Here is a 21,768-nt window from a genome sequence, read left to right on the forward strand (position 1 = left end):
AGCCTTGGCGAGTTGCTGCAGTGCATCCTGTGGATGGTGCACACTGCAGCCACAGTGCGCCGGTGGTGAAGGGTGGATGAGAAGGGAGAATGGGTGATGAGGGTGGGGACAGGGAGAGAAAAGAGGAAAACTTGCAGAGCAGGGTGAGGGAGAGTGGAGAGTTGCCCTTCCCTTGAATCAATCCCCAATAACCCCCCAAAAACTAGTGTGAGGGCATGAAGTGGGCCTCAGGAAATCTCAGGGAGGGTCCTGGAGTCTCCGAGAATTAAAGGTTAATCTCCTGGACAATTTTTGCGAGAATACCAGGAGAAAAATCATAGGGACAGAGAAAAAAATCAGAGATGGGAAATAAAGCTGTTTGACTGACAGTCAAAATTTATCTAATTGGGTAACAAAGAGTCTGTTCACTTTCCCATTGGCTTTGGAAGGTGGTGAGAATGGACACGTCGGACGACCAAAGGCGGTAGGGTGGGGCTTTTTAAAAAATCATTCTCGGGAGGAGGGCGTTGCTGGCAAGACTGGCATTATTGCCCATCACTAGTTGCCCTTAGAACAGAGAAGGTTAAAAGGAGATTTGATAGAAGTGTTCAAAATCATGAAGGGTTTCGATAAAGTAAATATGGGGAAACTGTTCCCATTGGCGGAAGGGTCGAGGACCAGAGGACACAGATTTAAGGTGATTGGCAAAAGAACCAAAGGCAACATGAGGAAAAACTTCTTTACGCAGCGAGTGGTTGTGATCTGGAATGCACTGCCCGAGGGGGTGGTGGAGGCAGATTCAATCATGGCCTTCAACAGGGAACTGGATAAGTACTTGAAAGGAAAAAATTTGCAGGGCCACGGGGAAAGAGTGGGGGGAATGGGACTAACTGGATTGCTCTTACAAAGAGCCGGCATGGGCTGGATGGGCCAAATGGCCGCCTCCTGTGCTGTAACCATTTTACGATTCTATGATCTTGCAGACAAATAATTTCAGGGCCGGGTGACTCTACTTAACAGAGACTTCCTACTGCAGCGCCACTCTTTGTTCAGGATGTGCTATCACATGGAGATTTAATGCACTGGGATTCAGCTTGGGGTTTTGTGATCCGACCGGTAACATTACCTGATTTTTAAAATCATTGCAAGTGCCTATCACACTGCAAACTACACGCTTAACAGGCACTGCGTACGATCTTGAAACCTGCCTACCATTTTTGCTATAATCTTGTACACCCGCCGCTCACCTCCCCCCGCCATTGGCGACGAGGCCTTCAACCATCTTGGCACTCAGCTCTGTAATCCCCTCCTTAAACCTAAGGTGTCAGCCTTAGCTCAGTTGGTAGTATTCGTGCCTGAGTCTAGAAGGTTAATGGTTCAAGTCCCACTCCAGAGACCTAACTACATAATCTCGGCTGATACTCCTGAGGGAGGTGTTGTCTTTTAGATGAGATGTTAAACCGAGGCCCCATCTGCCCTCTCAGGTGATGTAAAAGATCCCATGGTGCTAGTTTGAGGAAGACCAGGTGAGTTCTCCCCGATGTCCTGGCCAATTTTAATCCCTCAATAACCATCACTAAAAAAACAGATAATCTGCTCATTGCTGTTTGTGGGATCTTGCTGTGCGCAAATTGGCCGCCGCATTTCCTACATTACAACAGTGACTACACTTCAAAAAGTATTTCACTGGCTGTAAAGCACTTTGGGACGTCCTGAGATTGTGAAAGGCACTATATAAATGCAAGTACTTTCTTCCTTCCCCCATTCGATCTATTTTAAAGAATGCAGTTTCACCTCTGAAACAATGCCCACCTTTTCCCAATATCCTTTTGACCATTTCCAAGACCCTAACTGATTCCTTTATCATCGACACGTTTATGACCTACTGCTGCAGAGACCCTAGTTCACACCTGTATCAGCTAGGTAGGTGCTGTATAAACGCAAGTTTTTATGAACTGTTCAGGAATAAAATTCAACAAGGTACAAGTCAATCCAGTTTAATAAGTTTTGTTATTTTAAAATAAATATTGTAGATTCAGTTCTATCCACCTGCCTGTGATGTTTCCCATTTCAATTACTTGCACCTCTGTAAATGTATATATTTGGCTGGTATGGTAGTGTAGTGGTTATATTACTGGACTAGGAATCCACAGGAATGTGAGTTTAAATCCCACCAGGACAGTATAAAAATTCAGTTTTTAAAAAGCTGGTATCAGTAAAAATGAAACTGTTGGATTGTTGTAAAAACCCAACCGGTTCACTAGTATCTCCAGTCCCACGCATTGCTGTTGCCTCTTAACTGTAAGGAATCTTACAACACCAGGTTATAGTCCAACAATTTTATTTTAAAATCACAAGCTTTCGGAGATTATCCCCTTCGTCAGGTGATAATCTCCGAAAGCTTGTGATTTTAAAATAAATTTGTTGGACTATAACCTGATGTTGTAAGATTCCTTACATTTGTCCACCCCAGTCAATCACCGGCATCTCCACATCATGGCCTCTTAACTGCTCTCTGAAGTGGTCCAGCTAACCACTCTGTTGTAACAATCTACTACCAGCGGTTCAACAAGGCCCACCGCCACCTTCTCAGGGCAACTAAGGATGGGCAATAAATGCAGCCTTGCCAGCGACGCCCATATCCCAAGAATTAATTTATTTAACATAAGAACATAAAAAATAGGAGCAGGAGTAGGCCATACGGCCCCTCGAGCCTGCTCCGCCATTTAATCAGATCATGGCTGATTTTCAACCTCAACTGGGGGTATATGTGCATAAATTGTTGGAGGTGGCAGGACAGGTTGTGAAAGTGGTTAAAAAAGCATACGGGATCCTGGGCTTTATAAATAGAGGCATAGAGTACAAAAGCAAGGAAGTCATGATGAACCTTTATAAAACACTGGTTCGGCCACAACTGGAGTATTGTGTCCAGTTCTGGGCACCGCACTTTAGGAAAGATGTGAAGGCCTTAGAGAGGGTGCAGAGGAGATTTACTAGAATGATTCCAGGGATGAGGGACTTAAATTACATGGATAGACTGGAGAGGCTGGGGTTGTTCTCCTTGGAACAGAGACAGTTGTGAGGAGATTTGATCGAGGTATTTATAATCATGAAGGGTCTAGACAGAGTAGATAGAGAGAAACTGTTCCCATTGGCGGAAGGGTCAAGAACCAGAGGATATAGATTGAAGGTGATTGACAAAAGAACCAAAGGTGACATGAGGAAAAAAATTTTCACACAGCGAGTGGTTATGATCTGGAATGCACTGCCCGAGGGGGTGGTGGAGGCAGATTCAATCATGGCCTTCAAAAGGGAACTGGATAAGTACTTGAAAGGAAAAAATTTGCAGGGCTACAGGGATAGGGTGAGGCATTGGGACTAGCTGGATTGCTCTTGCATAGAGCCAGTGTGGACTCGATGGGCCGAATGGCCTCCTTCTATGCTGTAACCTTCTATGATTCTATAACTCCACTTTCCTGCCCGGTCCCCATTTCCCTTGATTCCCCTGGAGTCCAAAAATCTATCTCTCTCAGCCTTGAATATACTAAACAACTCAGCATCCACAGCCCTCTGGGGTAGAGAATTGAAAAGACTCACAACCCTCTGAGTAAAAACAGAACAGGGTATTGAGATAGAGGATCAGCCATGATCATTTTGAATGGCGGAACAGGCCCGAAAGGCCGAATGGCCTACTCCTGCTCCTATTTTCGATGTTTCTAAAGTAATTTTACCTCATCTCAGTCTTAAATGGCCGGCCTCTTATCTTGAGACTATGCCCCTTAGTTCTAGACTCTCCAGCCAGGGGAAACAACCTCTCAGCATCTACCCTGTCAAATATCTTTGATAGTCTTAAATGTCTTTGATAGTCTCCTTGGCCTATCTCAGACCTGCCTGTTCTTTCCGATCTCCCAGCTTTCTCTGATCTTTCTGCTCTCTCTACAATCTTCCTGCTCTTTCTCTATTCTTTCTGATCTCTCTACAATCTCCCTGCTCTTTCTCTGTTCTTTCTGCTCTCTCTACAATCTCCCTGCTCTTTCTCTGATCTTTCTGATCTCTCCACAATCTCCCTGCTCTTTCTCTGATCTTTCTGCTCTCTCTACAATCTCCTTGCTCTTTCTCTGTTCTTTCTGCTCTCTCTACAATCTCCCAGCTTTCTCTGATCTTTCTGCTCTCTACAATCTCCCTGCTCTTTCTCTGATCTCCCTGCTCTTTCTCTGATCTTTCTGATCTCTCTCCAATCTCCCTGCTCTTTCTCTGATCTTTCTGTTCTCTCTCCAATCTCCCTGCTCTTTCTCTGATCTTTCTGCTCTCTCTACAATCTCCCTGCTCTTTCTCTGATCCCTGTACACTTTCTCCAATCTCCCTACTTGTTGATAATCTCAGGTTTATGCTGCTGCTCACCATCTATTCTCAGATGTTAGAGCCAATCTTTCTGCTGATCCTTGCTGTTTCTACAGAAGCTTCTCCTCGCCAATGATCTACAGTCTTAGAGTTCTGCCTCAATAATCACAAAGGCTAGATTTTCAGGGATTTTGCCCCAGACCCCACTGTTGGCGAGCTGCTCTGTCTACATCTGCAACCATGAGATGCGTTATCGATATCCTCCAATTATCAGCTCCAGACACCATTTTAATAGAGATATAGGTTTAGGTATCGATTGATAGATTTTTGTTCGGTAAGAGTAATAAGGGTTATGGAACCAAGGCAGGTAGGTGGAGTTAAGATTCAGATCAGCCCTGATCTGATTGAATGACAGAACAGGCTCGAGGGGCTGATTTGCCTCTGCCTGTACCTATGTTTTGCCTTTAAGTCATCCTCTTTAAGGAACTGTCAGCATCTCAAAAAACAGATTATCTGGTCATTATCTCATTGCTGTTTGTGGGATCTTGCTGTGCACAAATTGGCTGCTGCGTTTTCTAGATTACAACATTGACTACACTTCAAAAGTACTTTATTGGCTGCAAACACTTTGGGGCGTCCTGGGGTTGTGAAAGACGCTATGTAAATGCAGGTTCTTTCTTTATCTGGCTGTGTGAAGCCCCGATGTGTTCAGGAGGGCCCCCAATTTATGTGAGGATGCAACACAATCCTGAGTGTGTTTTACATTTTCAAGTGTTGGCACCTCTGCCAAGGTTAAGGGGAGATTAGACACAGGTGTTCAAAACCAGAGTAAATAAGGAGAAACTGTTTCCAGTGGAAGACGGGTCAGTAACCAGAGGACACGGATTTAAGGTAATTGGCAAAAGAACTCGAGGAAAAAAAAAATTCTACGCAGTGAGTTGTTTTGATCTGGAATGCACGGCCTGAAAGGGTGGTGGAGGTGCATTGCATGATAACTTTCAAAAGGGTAAATACTTGAAGGGGAAAACATTTTATTTCAAAATATACAGGGCTATTAGGAAAGAGCAGGGGAGTGGGACTTTTTTTTTATTCGTTCATGGGATGTGGGCATCGCTGGTGAGGCCGGCATTTATTGCCCATCCCTAAATGCCCTTGAGAAGGTGATGGTGAGCCGCCTTCTTGAACCACTGCAGTCCGTGTGGTGAAGGTTCTCCCACTGTGCTGTTAGGAAGGGAGTTCCAGGATTTTGACCCAGCAACGATGAAGGAACGGTGATATATTTCCAAGTCGGGATGGTGTGTGATTTGGAGGGGAACGTGCATGTGTTGTTCTCATGTACCTGCTGCCCTTGTCCTTCTAGGTGGTAGAGGTCGTGGGTTTGGGAGGTGCTGTCGAAGAAACCTTGGCGAGTTACTGCAGAGCATCCTGTGGATGGTGCACACTGCAGCCACAGTGCGCCGGTGGTGAAGGGAGTGAATGTTTAGGGTGGTGGATGGGGTGCCAATCAAGCAGGCTGCTTTGTCTTGGATGGTATCAAGCTTCATGAGTGTTGTTGGAGCTGCACTCATCCAGGCAAGTGGAGAGTATTCCATCACACTCCTGACTTGTGCCTTGTAGATGATGGAAAGGTTTTGGGGAGTCAGGAGGTGAGTCACTCGCCGCAGAATACCCAGCCTCTGACCTGCTCTCGTAGCCACAGTATTTATATGGCTGGTCCAGTTAAGTTTCTGGTCAATGGTGACCCCCAGGATGTTGATGGTGGGGGATTCAGCGATGGTAATGCCGTTGAATGTCAAGGAGAGGTGGTTAGACTCTCTCTTGTTGGAGATGGTCATTGCCTGGCACTTGTCTGGCGCGAATGTTACTTGCCACTTATCAGCCCAAGCCTGGATGTTGTCCAGGTCTTGCTGCATGCGGGCTCGGACTGCTTCATTATCTGAGGGGTTGCGAATGGAACTGAACACTGTGCAATCATCAGCGAACATCCCCATTTCTGACCTTATGATGGAGGGAAGGTCATTGATGAAGCAGCTGAAGATGGTTGGGCCTAGGACACTGCCCTGAGGAACTCCTGCAGCAATGTCCTGGGGCTGAGATGATTGGCCTCCAACAACCACTACCATCTTCCTTTGTGCTAGGTATGATTCCAGCCACTGGAGAGTTTTCCCCCTGATTCCCATTGACTTCAATTTTACTCGGGCTCCTTGGTGCCACACTCGGTCAAATGCTGCCTTGATGTCAAGGGCAGTCACTCTCACCTCACCTCTGGATTTCGGCTCTTTTGTCCATGTTTGGACCAAGGCTGTAATGAGGTCTGGAGCCGAGTGGTCCTGGCGGAACCCAAACTGAGCATCGGTGAGCAGGTTATTGGTGAGTAAGTGCCGCTTGATAGCACTGTCGACGACACCTTCCATCACTTTGCTGATGATCGAGAGTGGACTGATGGGGCGGTAATTGGCCGGATCGGATTTGTCCTGCTTTTCGTGGACAAGACGTACCTGGGCAATTTTTCACATTGTCGGGTAGATGCCAGTGTTGTAGCTGTACTGGAACAGTTTGGCTAGAGGCGCGGCTAGTTCTGGAGCACAAGTCTTCAGCACTACAGCTGGGATGTTGTCGGGGCCCATAGCCTTTGCTATATCCAGTGCACTCAGCCATTTCTTGATATCACGTGGAGTGAATCGAATTGGCTGAAGACTGGCTTCTGTGATGGTGGGGATATCGGGAGGAGCCTGAGATGGATCATCTACTCAGCACTTCTGGCTGAAGATGGTTGCAAACGCTTCAGACTTGTCTTTTGCACTCATGTGCTGGACTCCGCTGGGGATGTTCACAGAGCCTCCTCCTCCCGTTAGTTGTTTAATTGTCCACCACCATTCACGACTGGATGTGGCAGGACTGCAGAGCTTTGATCTGATCCGTTGGTTGTGGAATCGCTTAGCTCTGTCCATAACATGTTGCTTCACCAGGTAGCTACCTCATTTTGAGGTACGCCTGGTGCTGCTCCTGGAATGCTCTTCTGCACTCCTCATTGAGCCAGGGTTGATCCCCTGGCTTGTTGGTAATGGTAGAGTGAGGAATATGCCGGGCCACGAGGTTACAGATTGTGCTGCAATACAATTCTGCTGCTGCTGATGGCCCACAGCGCCTCATGGATGCCCAGTTTTGAGCTGCTAGATTGGTTCTGAATCTATACCATTTTAGCACGGTGGTAGTGCCACACAACACGTTGGATGGTATCCTCAGTGCGAAGATGGGACCTCGTTTCCACGAGGACTGTGTGGTGGTCACTCCTACCAATACTGTCATGGACAGATGCATCTGTGACAGGAAGATTGGTGAGGACGAGGTCAAGTAGATTTTTCCCTCGTGTTGGTTCGCTCACCACCTGCCGCAGGCCCAATTTGGCAGCTATGGCCTTCAGGGCTTGGCCAGCTCGGCCGGTAGTCGTGCTACCGAGCCACTCTTGGTGATGGACATTGAAGTCCCCCACCCAGAGTACATTCTGTGCCCTTGCTACCCTCAGTGCTTCCTCCAAGTGGTGCTCAACATGGAGGAGGACTGATTCATCAGCTGAGGGAGGACGGTAGGTGGTAATCAGCAGGAGGTTTCCTTGCCCATGTTTGACCTGATGCCATGAGATTTCATGGGGTCCAGAGTCAATGTTGGGGACTCCCTGGGCTCTCCCTCCTGACTGTATATCACTGTACCGCCACCTCTGGTGGGTCTGTCCTGCCGGTGGGACAGGACATACCCAGGGATGGTGATGGAAGAGTCTGGGACGTTGGCTGAAAGGTATGATTCTGTGAGTATGGCTATGTCAGGCTGTTGCTTGACTAGTCTGTGGGACAGCTCTCCCAATTTTGGCACAAGTCCCCAGATGTTAGTGAGGAGGACTTTGCAGGGTCGACTGGGCTTGGTTTGCCTTTGTCAAGTGGTCCGTCCGGTTTTATTCTTCTTATGACTTTTTTTAGTGAGATTTTACAATTGAGTGGCTTGCTAGGCCATTTCAGAGGGCGATTAAGAATCAACCACATTGCTGTGGCTCTGGAGTCACATATCGGCCAGACCGGGTACGGACGGCAGGCTTCCTTCCCTGAAGGTGATTAGTGAACCAGATGGGTTTTTACGACAATCCAGTAGTTTCATGGCCACCATTACTGATACTAGTTTTTTTTATTCTAGATTTTATTTCATAAATTGAATTTAAATTCCTCAGCTGCCGTGGCGGGATTTGAACTGGATTGTTGGTCCAGGGCTCTGGATTACTAGTCCAGTAACATAACCACTAAGATACCGCTACCGTACCCGTACTAAATCAAAAGCAAAATACTGCGGATGCTGGAAATCTGAAATAAAAGCAGAAAATGCTGGAGAAGCTCAGCAAGTGAGGCAGCATCTGTGGAGAAAGAAACAGAGTTAACGTTTCAGGTCGAAGACCTTTGGTCACGACTGGGGAGTGGTCCTAATTGGAAAACGCTTCGAAAGAACTGGCACGATGGGCTGAATGGCCTCCTCCTGTGCTGTATCATTCTCTGATTCTGCAAGTTTAGTTTTGAATGACAATCCCTGGAGTTCACCCCTCCTGGAGGAGGGGAGAGGGGAGAGGGAGGAGGAGGAGGGGAGAGGGAGGAGGAGGAGGGGAGAGGGAGGAGATGGAGCAGATCGGTGATCGATTGCGCTGCCTGCGTTCAGCCTGTTGTTTTCCCTCCCGCGTCGTTCGATCTCCGCGGTGCTCGATTGCAGGTGGCTGGTTTCCGCGGCAGCGACTGGAGGAGGAGCGGGAGAGCGGAGCGGAGCGGATCGGATCCGGGACCGAGCGGGAGGCCGGCCGGACCCACAGAGACTGCGAGCCCGGTAACCAGCAGGTAGGCTGGGGGGTTGAGAGCAGGCCCCAGCGCGGGATTGGGATTGGGAGGTGTGGAGAGGCGGCGGCCTTCGCTCGCTCATCGCCGCATCCAGAACCTTCCACAAGATGGCGGTCGGGCCTGAGGCCTGCGGGAGGCCGCGCCGCGCCGCGCCCCGTCAGCTTGGCCACCCACTTACCTCAGGCTATCTCCCAGGTGGGAAGGGGGCCGCATCCTCTCCCTCTCCCCCTCCCCCTCCCCCCAGGGGGAGAAGGTGCCGCACAAACGAGGGATGTCGGTTGGGCCTTTCGTCGAGTGACCGCGCGCCATAGCCCGCCGTGTGGGGGGGGGGGAAGAGACTGATTCCCCCTCCCCCCGCCGTGTGGGTGGGTGGGGGGGGGGGAAGAGACTGATTCCCCCTCCCCCTCCCCCGGGGGACCGCTGGGTCCCAGACACCGGCCTCTGCTCCTCTGGGGGCCGCAGGTTGGCGGCTTTTGTTTTGTTCCGAGGTGACGAGAGTGAGGGAAGGATTGTAGTAGTGAGGGGGGTGGGGATTATTTGTTCCCTGGTTTGGGGGGGGTGGGGATTATTTGTTCCCTGGTTTGGGGGGGGGGTGGGGATTATTTGTTCCCTGGTTTGGGGGGGGTGGGGATTATTTGTTCCCTGGTTTGGGGGGGGGGGGGGGGATTATTTGTTCCCTGGTTTGGGGGGGTGGGGATTATTTGTTCCCTGGTTTGGGGGGGGGTGGGGATTATTTGTTCCCTGGTTTGGGGGGGGTGGGGATTATTTGTTCCCTGGTTTGGGGGGGGGGGGTGGGGATTATTTGTTCCCTGGTTTGGGGGGGGGTGGGGATTATTTGTTCCCTGGTTTGGGGGGGGGTGGGGATTATTTGTTCCCTGGTTTGGGGGGGGTGGGGATTATTTGTTCCCTGGTTTGGGGGGGGTGGGGATTATTTGTTCCCTGGTTTGGGGGGGGGTGGGGATTATTTGTTCCCTGGTTTGGGGGGGGGTGGGGATTATTTGTTCCCTGGTTTGGGGGGGGGTGGGGATTATTTGTTCCCTGGTTTGGGGGGGGGGTGGGGATTATTTGTTCCCTGGTTTGGGGGGGGTGGGGATTATTTGTTCCCTGGTTTGGGGGTGGTGGGGATTATTTGTTCCCTGGTTTAGGGGGGTGGGGATTATTTGTTCCCTGGTTTGGGGGTGGTGGGGATTATTTGTTCCCTGGTTTGGGGGGGGGTGGGGATTATTTGTTCCCTGGTTTGGGGGGGGTGGGGATTATTTGTTCCCTGGTTTGGGGGGGGGGTGGGGATTATTTGTTCCCTGGTTTGGGGGGGGTGGGGATTATTTGTTCCCTGGTTTGGGGGGGGGGGGATTATTTGTTCCCTGGTTTGGGGGGGGTGGGGATTATTTGTTCCCTGGTTTGGGGGGGGTGGGGATTATTTGTTCCCTGGTTTGGGGGGGGGTGGGGATTATTTGTTCCCTGGTTTGGGGGGGGGTGGGGATTATTTGTTCCCTGGTTTGGGGGGGGGGTGGGGATTATTTGTTCCCTGGTTTGGGGGGGGGGTGGGGATTATTTGTTCCCTGGTTTGGGGGGGGTGGGGATTATTTGTTCCCTGGTTTGGGGGTGGTGGGGATTATTTGTTCCCTGGTTTAGGGGGGTGGGGATTATTTGTTCCCTGGTTTGGGGGTGGTGGGGATTATTTGTTCCCTGGTTTGGGGGGGGGTGGGGATTATTTGTTCCCTGGTTTGGGGGGGGTGGGGATTATTTGTTCCCTGGTTTGGGGGGGGTGGGGATTATTTGTTCCCTGGTTTGGGGGGGTGGGGATTATTTGTTCCCTGGTTTGGGGGGGTGGGGATTATTTGTTCCCTGGTTTGGGGGAGGGTGGGGATTATTTGTTCCCTGGTTTGGGGGAGGGTGGGGATTATTTGGACCCTGGTTTGGGGGGTTGGGGATTATTTGGATCCTGGTTTGGGGGGGTGGTGATTATTTGGATCCTGGATTGGGGGGTGGTGATTATTTGGATCCTGGTTTGGGGGGGTGGTGATTACTTGGATCCTGGTGGGGATTACTTAGTCCCTGGTGGGGCTGGGTGGTGGTTAATTGCCCTGAAGGGCAAAGGGAAGGTTTGCCTTCTGCCATTTTGTCTACTGGCCTGTGCAAACCTTTTGAGCGCTGCTTTCCCCAATGTTAATGTGCAGCTAAATAGCCTCAAGTTGTGCATGGCTTTGATTCATGGCCTTAACCCACAAGAAAAATCAGGTCTTAGGTACCAATGAAGGTGCTCTCTTTTACATTGGTTTTGATTCATGGCCTTAACCCACAAGAAAAATCAGGTCTTAGGTATTCATGGCCTTAACCCACAAGAAAAATCAGGTCTTAGGCTTTGATTCATGGCCTTAACCCACAAGAAAAATCAGGTCTTAGGTACCAATGAAGGTGCTCTCTTTTACATTGGTACTGTGCCAGCAAAAAAGTACCCTCAGACATTAATCCAGTTTATGTAGTTTCAACTTGCAGTGACACTGGTATCCAGTATTTAGAATTGTGGAATTTTACAGCACAAGAAGATGAATCATTCCTGAGCCAGTTCTGAGAGCTGACCGTGCACTCCTGCTTTGGGTGCGATGTCTGGAAATCCTCAAATTTGAACCTAATCTCTGTTTCTCTTCTTCACTTTGCACTTGTGCTTCATGATGTTGCTCTTGTCTGGTTATGGACTTGGGAAAGGTGGCAATCTGAGTTCTGAGGTGCTGTTGATTCATTCAAGTGTTTGGGGCAAATCCAGAATTAAGAATTTCAAATTTTTTTTTAACACAGTTCGTCGTCTAGTTTTGATTCATAAATGCTCCTCTTTTGAATTTTGGAAATAAATCCCACGCTCACTGGATGCACTGGCATTTTCATTTTCTAAGCCGGAGTAACGGCAATAAGCGATCTGCAGGTGTGTGCTTTGATTGTATCGCCGGCGCCTTGAAAAAGACTGACTGTGGAATCTAAAATGCATGTTTTTCCTTTCCGGGAGTTTCTGAATAAGAATTTTGTGCCGTGCTATTTGATTTGACTTTTAAAAATAAAATATGTACTTGAAAGAAGTGGACTAACATAATAGGTCTGAAGTAGTTTCTCCAGCAACTCTTCTGGAGAACTGATCACTGGCCTGTTGTTTGCCCTCTTTGAACAACTTCATAGACATTCCAGGAGCCAGCTGTTGCTCTCTAAGCAGTTGCTCATCTGAAGGATTGATTTTGAATTGCTTTCTTGTCAAAAAAACTCCTGATATCTTTTCCAGAATATTTTTGATCTTCAAATTTCCACTAACCCTGGAAATAAAAATTCAGCCCAGCTGTGATTTTGGCATTAGTTTTAAATCTGTGTGGAAGGAGTAGTGTCAGTCACTGGCCATGCAGGCATGAACTGGTATCAGGAGTTTAAGTTACTGCACTTAATCATGGACAATGATTGTGCTGCAGAATCAATAATACTTACTGCAGCATTATTTAAAGGAGTTGTTTATATTGTAGAAATGGTGATTGAATCATGATATTCTACTAAATTAAACAATTGCATTTAAATTAGTTAACTTTTAATCTGAAGTATTGTTTGAAGTCCCACCAGAGCTGCTGTCTTGAGGTAGATAAGGGAACCGACTAAAGTTGCAGGTCCTCATGATCTGTAGCCTTACTGTCCTTTCTCAGCTAGTCTGGTATGCTAAAATGCTGCAAGCTCACTGTTGTCTTAATAATAAAAGCCCCCACTTATATAGCCTTTAACACATGTGGAGCATAAACGCTGGCATAGACCAGTTAGGCCGAAGGGCCTGTTCCTGTGCTGTAGACTCAATGTAACTTAGCAAACTGTTTCACAAAATGGGAGGGAGATGGGGCAATGGGCAAGAATTGGGAGAAATATTGAGGGAGGTGACTGAAAGCAAACTTAAAAGTAATGGATTTTGAGTGTGGCAAGAACTGTAGAGCAGCATTGGGGTTAAAAATCATAGGTTACAGCATGAAAGGAGGCCATTCGGCTCATCAAGTCCGTGCTGGCTTTGTGCAAGAGCAATCCAGCTAGTCCTACTCCCCCACCCTTTCCCTGTAGCCCTGCAAAATTTTTCCTTTCAAGTACTTATCCAGTTCCCTTTTGAAGGCCACAATTGAATCTGCCTCTGCCACCCCCTCTGGCAGTGCATTCCAGATCACAACCACTTGCTGTAAAAAAGATTTTCCTCATGTCACCTTTGATTCTTTTGCCTATCACCTTAAATCTATGTCCTCTGGTTCTTGACCCTTCCGCCAATGGGAACAGTTTCTCTCTATCTATGGCATAGGATTCGGGCAGTGGAGATCAAAAATGGGTTGCAGTTTTTATAGAGTAGCGCTTGGGAGCCTGGTGAGAATGTGGAGACGTTAGTAACTATGGAGGTGACGTGAGGATGAGGCCGGCCTTGTGGAAATAGGCCGTCTTAATAATGAACTGGAGGAAGTTCTGGCTTATCCATGACAACAGTCATGGAGTCAAAGGTGGTGACGGAAAGATAAAACTGGGTGTCAGTATACATATAGAGGCTAATGTTGTATCCACAGAATGTCGCTGAGAAGCCACATGTATGTGAGGAACAGGAGAGCCTGAGGATGGAAGCTTTGAGCACGCTGGAGGTGACTGTTCAGGCAATGGAGGAAAGTCCATTACTTTGGAGCGAGTAAGAAAGGAACCACAAAATGACAGTGCTACGGAGGTGGACCACTGAGACAGAGGCCATGAAGAAAGATAGTGCATGACCGCAACAAAGGTTATGAGAGATCAAGGCGAGAGAATGCGCTGTGAATACTGTGGCCGGAGGGAAGCCGACTGAAGGGATCCGATTAGAAAGTTGGAGTTGGGTGATGATGAAGAAGGGAAAGAGGAGGTTAGAAGTTGAGGAGGGGAGGGTGCTGGACGATTGGCTGTTTAAGGAAGGAGGCGATGACAGCAATTTTGAAGGGAAGAGAACAATGAAGGAAGAAAGGCGGCAGGGACTGGCATCCGTGAGCATTGGATCAAGGAAACGTGATCGTTCGGAAGCTGCGTTTGGAGAGGGCTCTAGGAGCATTTGGTGGCTTTGTGGAGGACGTGAGCCTAATTAGCTCGTGGGGGAGGTATAGAAGTCCCAGAATATCCTGGGGTTGGTGCAGGGGAGCTGATGGGGCTGCAAAGGGAGCCAAGAGGCTGGAGACAAGGAAATCTGTGACCTCAGTTGAGGGTGGGAGGGGAGTCAAAGGGGTAGGATAGTGGAGTTGTTTGTGGCCCTCGGATGTAATGAATTAGAAGAGCCCTGTTTGCAAAGGAGCAGATGAGCAGTCGGGTGGCCAAGATGTAAGATGGGAGAGATTTACCCACGGTGAGTGGCGTGAGTGGAAAATGTATCATGAGAGGCAATAGGAGGTGCTGTTCTGGGAGAGCCAACAGTGAATGTCGTGCTGGGTGGACAGAGGTCACCACATGTGTACCATTCCATTAGGAGCCAATAAGTAGCGATTGAGGGGACCCTGCCCCGAACTGAGCCTAACTACTGTGGCTACGCCGGCCCACCTGAGATCCACGGAGTGGAGATCGAACCTGGGACCTTCCCGATCTCTGCCTTGGTGCATTTTCCCACTAGGCCATCGATGGAGCTGTGGAATTTTTTTTTATTTCCTCTCTCCCATTTGCCTCTGGGTTGTGTTCAATACCATACCACTGTTGCCTGCACTAAATAAGGCTCCCAGACCTCTGCTAGCACCAGCCTGAAAGGGGCAATCAGGTGATGCATAAGAGTGGCGTTTCCCTTTTTGTTCTGGGACGCCCTTCTGAGAAGCAAGCACAATTGTTTTTGCAAACTCACTGACAATTGTAGGCATTGACAAAGAATGTTTAAAATTAATGAAGATTTTTCCAGAAGCATGAAGATACATTAACATATTAAAGTAGAACATTGTAGAAGATTTCAAAAATAAGCTAAAAGTTACTCAGTGTCAGGACCTTAGTTTATGTTACATTCTCTTTTTTAATTCCTAATCTCAATTTTCACAGTGTTTATTTCTATCCTTCCATTGTGGAAATACTGCTATTCTGGTATAGGTACAGTGTTGCAATCCTGTGTTTAAAATTCAGTAACAGTATCTGTTGTTTTGTTACAGGGCTGGTGAAAGGTAAGTGTTAAATGATTAAATAAGACTAACCACTAAGAGTAAGCGGTTTAACAGATGTACTTGTAAGTTTCATTGTGAAGCAATGTTAGTTGTCCAGTTATTCTGCATGCCTCCGATCTTGTAATTGAGTTTTAGGTTCCAGCAGCTTGATGCCGTTCATTCCTTGTGTTCTTCCTTTGACTCTGTTCTCCTGTTTGTGTGAAGCAATTATGGCAGCCCAAATCTTCAAAGGTTTGATATGAACAATGTTTGCAGTTTGAAACTCAAAACCTGGCTTTGCCTCAAGTAAAGGAGCGTTGGAATATTTTGGAAGTGGTCATGGTATATCATAACTTGTAGATGAGCTGATAAATCACACAAAATTACAAATGAATATTTTGCTAAATTAAAATGATGCATCCAAAATTTATTTGCCATTAGAGGGAGCCTACCATGTAGAACAGCTGCCAGAATATAGGTTATTTCCAATTAGGAGGAACTAACCCCATTTATATTTATTGCCTACATTAATCATCCCCAGTGTCGATTCAGTCCCTATATTTGGTGATTCTTCATGCATGTCCAAAGCAAAAATTGTACACCGCAACCAAGGGGGTGAACTCTGCTCTGGTTTGGAACGTCCCTTGCCAAAGCTTTTCAAATTGTATTTCAAGTAAGTGAGAAAAGTTCTTTTTGCTCCTTTTGGATGGTTTCCAGTTCTACAATGTTCATTGAAGTCCAGTTTTTGAAAATCCAATTGTTGGTTTCCTCGTCTTTAAAGTCAGTCTGTAAATTGAATCAGCATTTGAATTTAGAAGCATGATAATACCAAACGTTATGGGATGTCTGACTGGGTGCACCTAGTTTCTCTGGTATTTAAAGACATAGTGAGTAGTTTTACACTCTTTGCAGCTCCTACTAAATTGTTCAATTTGTGTTTTGATATTGGGGAAAAGGTAACAGTTCTTGAAGTGTATTGAATAAGCAACTTTAATAACATTTAAAAGATGTATGTCTGTTGAGGGGTAATAAATAGCAAATTGTAAAAGAATAGGAATATCTTTTTACATGGATTTTTGAGGTCTAAATTGAAGCATTCAGCAAATGGTAGAAACGTGGGTTATAAGTCTGCTTGCAGGCATGAAATGAAAATGACTATCCTTACAATAACACAAACTGACAGAGCTATGAATGTCAAGTAACTGTACCCTTAGACTGCATAGTAAAATCAGCCCTTTGTGTTGATCACTGTTTGAGGTATTGCCAGTATTTCTTACCTGTCTGGCAAAAGTGACTTCCAGCACTAGTTTGTTACCTGGTAAGAGATTATCAACCAATTTATTTAGACAGTTTAGATAGGTGATGGAAGAAAATGAGACATAAGTTATGCAAAACTGTTAAAAGTAATGCTGCTTATTCTTTCAACCTGAACGTCTACCAGCAAAATAAGGTATTGGTAATTTGCAACATACTGATTTTGAAAAACCAGGTGCTGTCAAAAGAAATAAGCTAGAAAGCTTGATATGGCATCTAAGAATATCTTTATCACCTCAACTTCCTCTGCATTTTGCTCAAAGCTGGATTACTTGTCCTCTTGAATAGTTATATTCTGAAGTTGAAGTCTTGGAGTTTCAAACTGGAACTGTGGGAAGAACGTAAGCGGCATCTAGATCTGAGCCCATTTTTGTCTTTTTTTTGGACGTATATTATACTTATGGGGTCGCTTTGGGTTTGAAAAACTAATTTGTCAATTTGTTACAGTTAACCTGAAGAGGTAGTTCAGAAGAAACTACTGAAGAGAGTCACTGGATTGATTAGAAAATAGAGTACTGACACATTTCCTTGAACACAGTTTTACTTTGAGAAGTCTTGGGCACCGAGTATTCTCTCTGCAAATCTTGTACCTTTCAACAAAGCGAATTTTTTTCATGAACATACATGTGCACACCTATAAAATCAAAGCAATCTCCTGCAGGTTATATTTGTAATGTTGTGGGCTGAACTTTTTGCAGAAGACTTTCTAAGTTTTTTTTTCTACATATAAAGCTGAGTGTTTACAGAAGTTTTGTCCAAGATTCTAAGTATTATTGGATGATTGTGAGCTTGAAAAGATTTTTTGGGATGAGGGCAATGCTGGCACTCTCATTTATTGCCCATTCCTACTTGCCCTGGGAGAGTAGTGGTGGGTCTCGAACCAATGCAGTGATGGTATTCCCATGATGGTCATAGGTAGGGAATTGTTGGCAATTAATTCCAGTAGTGTTTAATTGCCTTTGTAACTATATATGGTGTATTTTGGAGATTTTAATGAAGTGATGGTCTGTTTCCTTTGCTTTAACTTTCATCATCAGAAATGCTCATTGTAATTAAGCCTGTTATAATTAAGAATCCAGCTTGATTGATCTAAATTCATAATTTAATTGACAGAACAGATAGGGTTGGAGGATGGCTGCATCATTAAACCATTTTGAAGGGGCTCAGTATTGGAGATGAAAAGAGGAAGAACAGCAAAATGGAATTAATTGAAACTAGAGGTGAGTAACATCAGAAGATGCATATGTGAACAGAATTGGAAACGGCTAGCATTGTTGGATCAGGCTAAGATCGGAGACTGCAAGATGATGCAGGATCGGAGACTACAGGAAGAAGCAGCATCAACTATGAGCAGGGTTAAAGATACCACTTATGTCTGTTCATAAGAGGAAGTGTGTCTAAAGGGGGTTGAAGAAGAGGATTTAAATAAGAATTTTTGGGTGCAAAAAAGTCATCTGGAATGACTAGGTTTGGAGGATGACAACTTTGGAATATCCAGGATGGAAATAGGTAGTGGAAGAACCAGCAGCAAAGTGAATAGCATGGGAAGCTGCTGAAGTGTCTGATCATGATGCCAGAATTGGTGTGTGTATGATCTTAGAGGCATGATAAACACAAGAAGAAAAGCATAGCATGCAGAATCAGAAGACTGCATCGTTGACTGAGTTTGTGGAATTGGGCCAGAGGAGGAAGAAATTGCAGGTTGCATCAGTTTTGTTTATGCTCCTAGGATGTGGGTGATGCTGGCAAAGCTGCATTTATTGCCCAACCTTATATGCTCTTGAGAAGGTGGTGGTGAGCCGCCTTCTTGAACCGCTGCAGTCCGTGTGGTGAAGGTTCTCCCACGGTGCTGTTAGGTAGGGAGTTCCAGGATTTTGACCCAGCGACGATATATTTCCAAGTCAGGATGGTGTGAGACTTGGAGGGGCACATGCAGGTGGTGATGTTCCCATGTAATTGCTGCAGTTGTCCTTCTAGATGGCAGAGGTCACGGGTTTGGGAGGTGCTGTCGAAGAAGCCTCGGCGAGTTGCTGCAGTGCATCCTGTGGATGGTACACACCGCAGCCACGGTGGTGAAGGAAGTGAATGTTTAGGGTGGTGGGTGGGGTGCCAACCAAGCAGGCTGCTTTGTCCTGGATGGTGTTGAGCTTCTTGAGTGTTGTTGGAGCTGCATTCATCCAGGCAAGAGGACAGTATTCCATCACACTCCTGACTTGTACTTTGTAGATGGTGGAAAGGCTTTGGGGAGTCAGGAGGTGAGTCACTCGCCGCAAAATACCCAGCCTCTGACCTGCTCTTGTAGCCACAGTATTTATGTGGCTGGTCCAGTTAAGTTTCTGGTCAGTGGTGACCCCCTGGATGTTGATGGGGCATTCGGCGATGGTAATGCCATTGACTGTCATGGGGAGGTGGTTAGTCACTCTTGTTGGAGATGGTCATTGCCTGGCATAAATGTTATTTGCTACTTATCAGCCCAAGCCTGAATGATGTCCAGGTCTTGCTGCATGCTGTCGGAGTAAGCTTGGAGTGTTGCTGCATTGCTTCCTGTAAATCATACATTCTGCAATCCCAATGTGCTGGTTTTGCAGTGGGTGAATATTGAGTTCAATGGCAGGGACAGATAAAGTGGATTGTCTTGTCTTGGATGTTGAGTGGCTACACCTATCCAGGTGAGTATTCATCAAACTCCAGACTTGAGCTTGAAATATTGGAGAGGCTTTGAGGGGTCAGGAGGTGAGCCGTTCTTCAAAGTACCCAGTCTCCGCCCTGCTCTTGTAGCCAGGGTATTGATATATGACTGGTCCAATAAAGCTTCTGATCGCTGATGACCCCCAGGATGGAAATGGTGGTTACTTTGAATATCAGGGGGAGGAGGATGGGCCGTATCCTGTTAGAGAACGTCTTTGCTTGGCATTTATGTTACCTGCCACTTGTCAGCCCAAACCTGGATGTTGCTGAAGTTCTGCTATTGCCTGTTTCATTATTAGAGGAATTTTGGAGCACTGTTGAATCGTCAGCAATGCCTCACTCCTGACCTTATGACGGAGGGAAGTCATTGATGAATTGGCCGAAGATAGCTGCAACTATGTGAAGGGGTTGCAAATTCAATGCCCATCTTCCTTTTGTGTGAGGTCTGCCTCACTGGTGGATTTTCCTCTTGAACCTGATTGGCCTCAGTTTTGCTAGAGCTCTGTGATGCCGTACTTGATTGAATGCTGTCTTGATGTGGAAGGTATTCAGCTTCTTTGTCCATTCTTAGATTTAAGGCTGTGATGAGAGTTCAATTTTTGCTAGAACCACGTCCTTAGAGCTGGTTATTGGCGAGTAGGTGTAGTTTGATAGCACTACTGGTGACTCATTCTGTTACTTTACTGACAATTGGGAGGAGGCTGATAATTAGTCAGGTTAGATTTGTTCTGCTTTTTGTAGATAAGACATACCTGTGCAGTTTTCCACATTGTTAGATGTCTGTATCATAGTTTCACTCAAAACAGCTTGTTTGCTAAATGAAGGTGGCTAGGTCTAGTGTGCAGATCTTCAGTATTACAACCAGGATGTTGTCAGGGCTCAGCATCTGCTGTGTGTAGTGTACACGTGTTTCTTAATGTCAGGAGTGAACCAAATTTGCAGTCGTGGACAGACACGTCTGTGACAGGTTGGTGAGAACGAGATCAAGTAGGGTACTCCCTCGTGTTGATTCCTAATAAAGGCCCATTCTGGCAGCTTCAAGGCACAGTCAGTGGTACTCTGAGCCACTCTTGATGGACATTGAAGCTTTCTTATCCAGAGTACATTCTGTGCCTATGTTTCCTGCAGAGCTTCCTCCAAGTGGCACTCAACACTGAGTTCTAATTTGGAGAGGGGAAATAGGTGATGATTGGCATGAAGTTTCATTGGCTTTGTTTAACATGAAGCTGTTGGACGTCATGGGGTCTAGAGTCAATATTGAGAACTTCCAGGGCCAAACCCACCTACCTGTGCCATCATACATAACCAGAACACATCCAGGGATGATGATGGGGAAATCTGGGATGTTGACTGATAATGACTGAGTATGACTGTTAGGCTGCTGCTTCACTAGCCTGTGGGACAGCTCTCATCTGCCCCCAGGTATTGGTGACGGGGACTTTTCAGTGTGATTGGAATTGGATGAATCTTACCCTGAATCCGATGCTTTGGTCCATCCATTATTCTCTTATACTGTTATGTAGTGAGGCCACTTAAGAGGATATTAAGAGTCAACATATTGAGGGACTGGTATGTAGATTAGATCGGGTAGGGATAACAGGTTGCCTTGCCTGAAAGACATTAAGGAACCTTTTGGGTGTTTATGACTATGACTATCAGTTTTGATGATTTCTCCTGACGTCAGCCCACAAAAATTAATTTTCGCTACTTGCCATGGTGGGAGTTGAGCTCACAACTTCTGAGTAGAGTTGTAAGCCACTGGCGGATGTGGGATCAGAGATGGCATTCATTGGCTAATGATCGGAAGGTTCTACAGAACAGGCATGATTAATTACTGAACAAAGAAGTAGAGATTCTGCAAGATTGGTAGAGTTCAACGTCCTTGAGCAGTCAGTACAGTACTGGCACAATTGGTAAAGGAGCAGTGGAACATATAGTGATGGTCATTATTGGAGAAGTGTGTGGGGTTGGCTATGGTGGGGGGGGGGGGAAAGAGAGGGAAGAAGAGGAAAAAAAATCTACATGGTAGATTGGAAATGGGAAATATTGGCAGAGTGTACGACATTTATTGTGGATAGTTTTGACGTACCAAGGGAAGAAGCTTACCTGAGTTGGTAGGATTGAAGATGAAAGCAGGCATTGCTTGGTAAGAAGAGGATCAAAGGATGGCCTGAAAGTAGATGTGTCCAACTGAGCAGGAAGGATCCGGAGATCACTGAAGATGATGTCCTTAGTATACACAGCAAGGTTGGGGGCAGGTGCTGGGATATATTAAAATTAGAAATGACGTCCTGGTTTGGATCATTTCTGGTTTTTTTCAGTGTCTATTTGAAGTATACCAATCATACAGACAGTTGGAGTTGAACATATTTCAGTTAGAATGGGAAACGTACAAATGTTATCATACCATGTATTGTTACACAGAATGTACAGCACAGAAACAGGCCATTTGGCCC

General features: G+C 46.3%; 1 protein-coding gene across 5 annotated transcripts in view; it reads left to right on the forward strand.

Moving 5' to 3' along the window:
• Positions 1-21,768, forward strand: part of znf638 (zinc finger protein 638) — a 242,035-nt gene that overhangs the window by 112,381 nt on the left and 107,886 nt on the right. The window contains exon 1 of one of the 5 annotated variants that reach the window (XM_067978470.1): positions 13,781-13,863. The exons of the other annotated variants lie outside the window; for them this stretch is intronic. Coding sequence (XP_067834571.1) covers positions 13,796-13,863 — 68 coding nt within the window. The 5' untranslated portion in view covers positions 13,781-13,795. Of the gene's footprint in view, positions 1-13,780; positions 13,864-21,768 lie in introns of those variants that run through there. 5 annotated transcript variants of the gene reach the window in all.

Source organism: Heptranchias perlo, chromosome 1 (genome assembly GCF_035084215.1).
Source record: "Heptranchias perlo isolate sHepPer1 chromosome 1, sHepPer1.hap1, whole genome shotgun sequence".
In the NCBI taxonomy this organism is placed as follows: Eukaryota; Metazoa; Chordata; class Chondrichthyes; order Hexanchiformes; family Hexanchidae; genus Heptranchias; species Heptranchias perlo.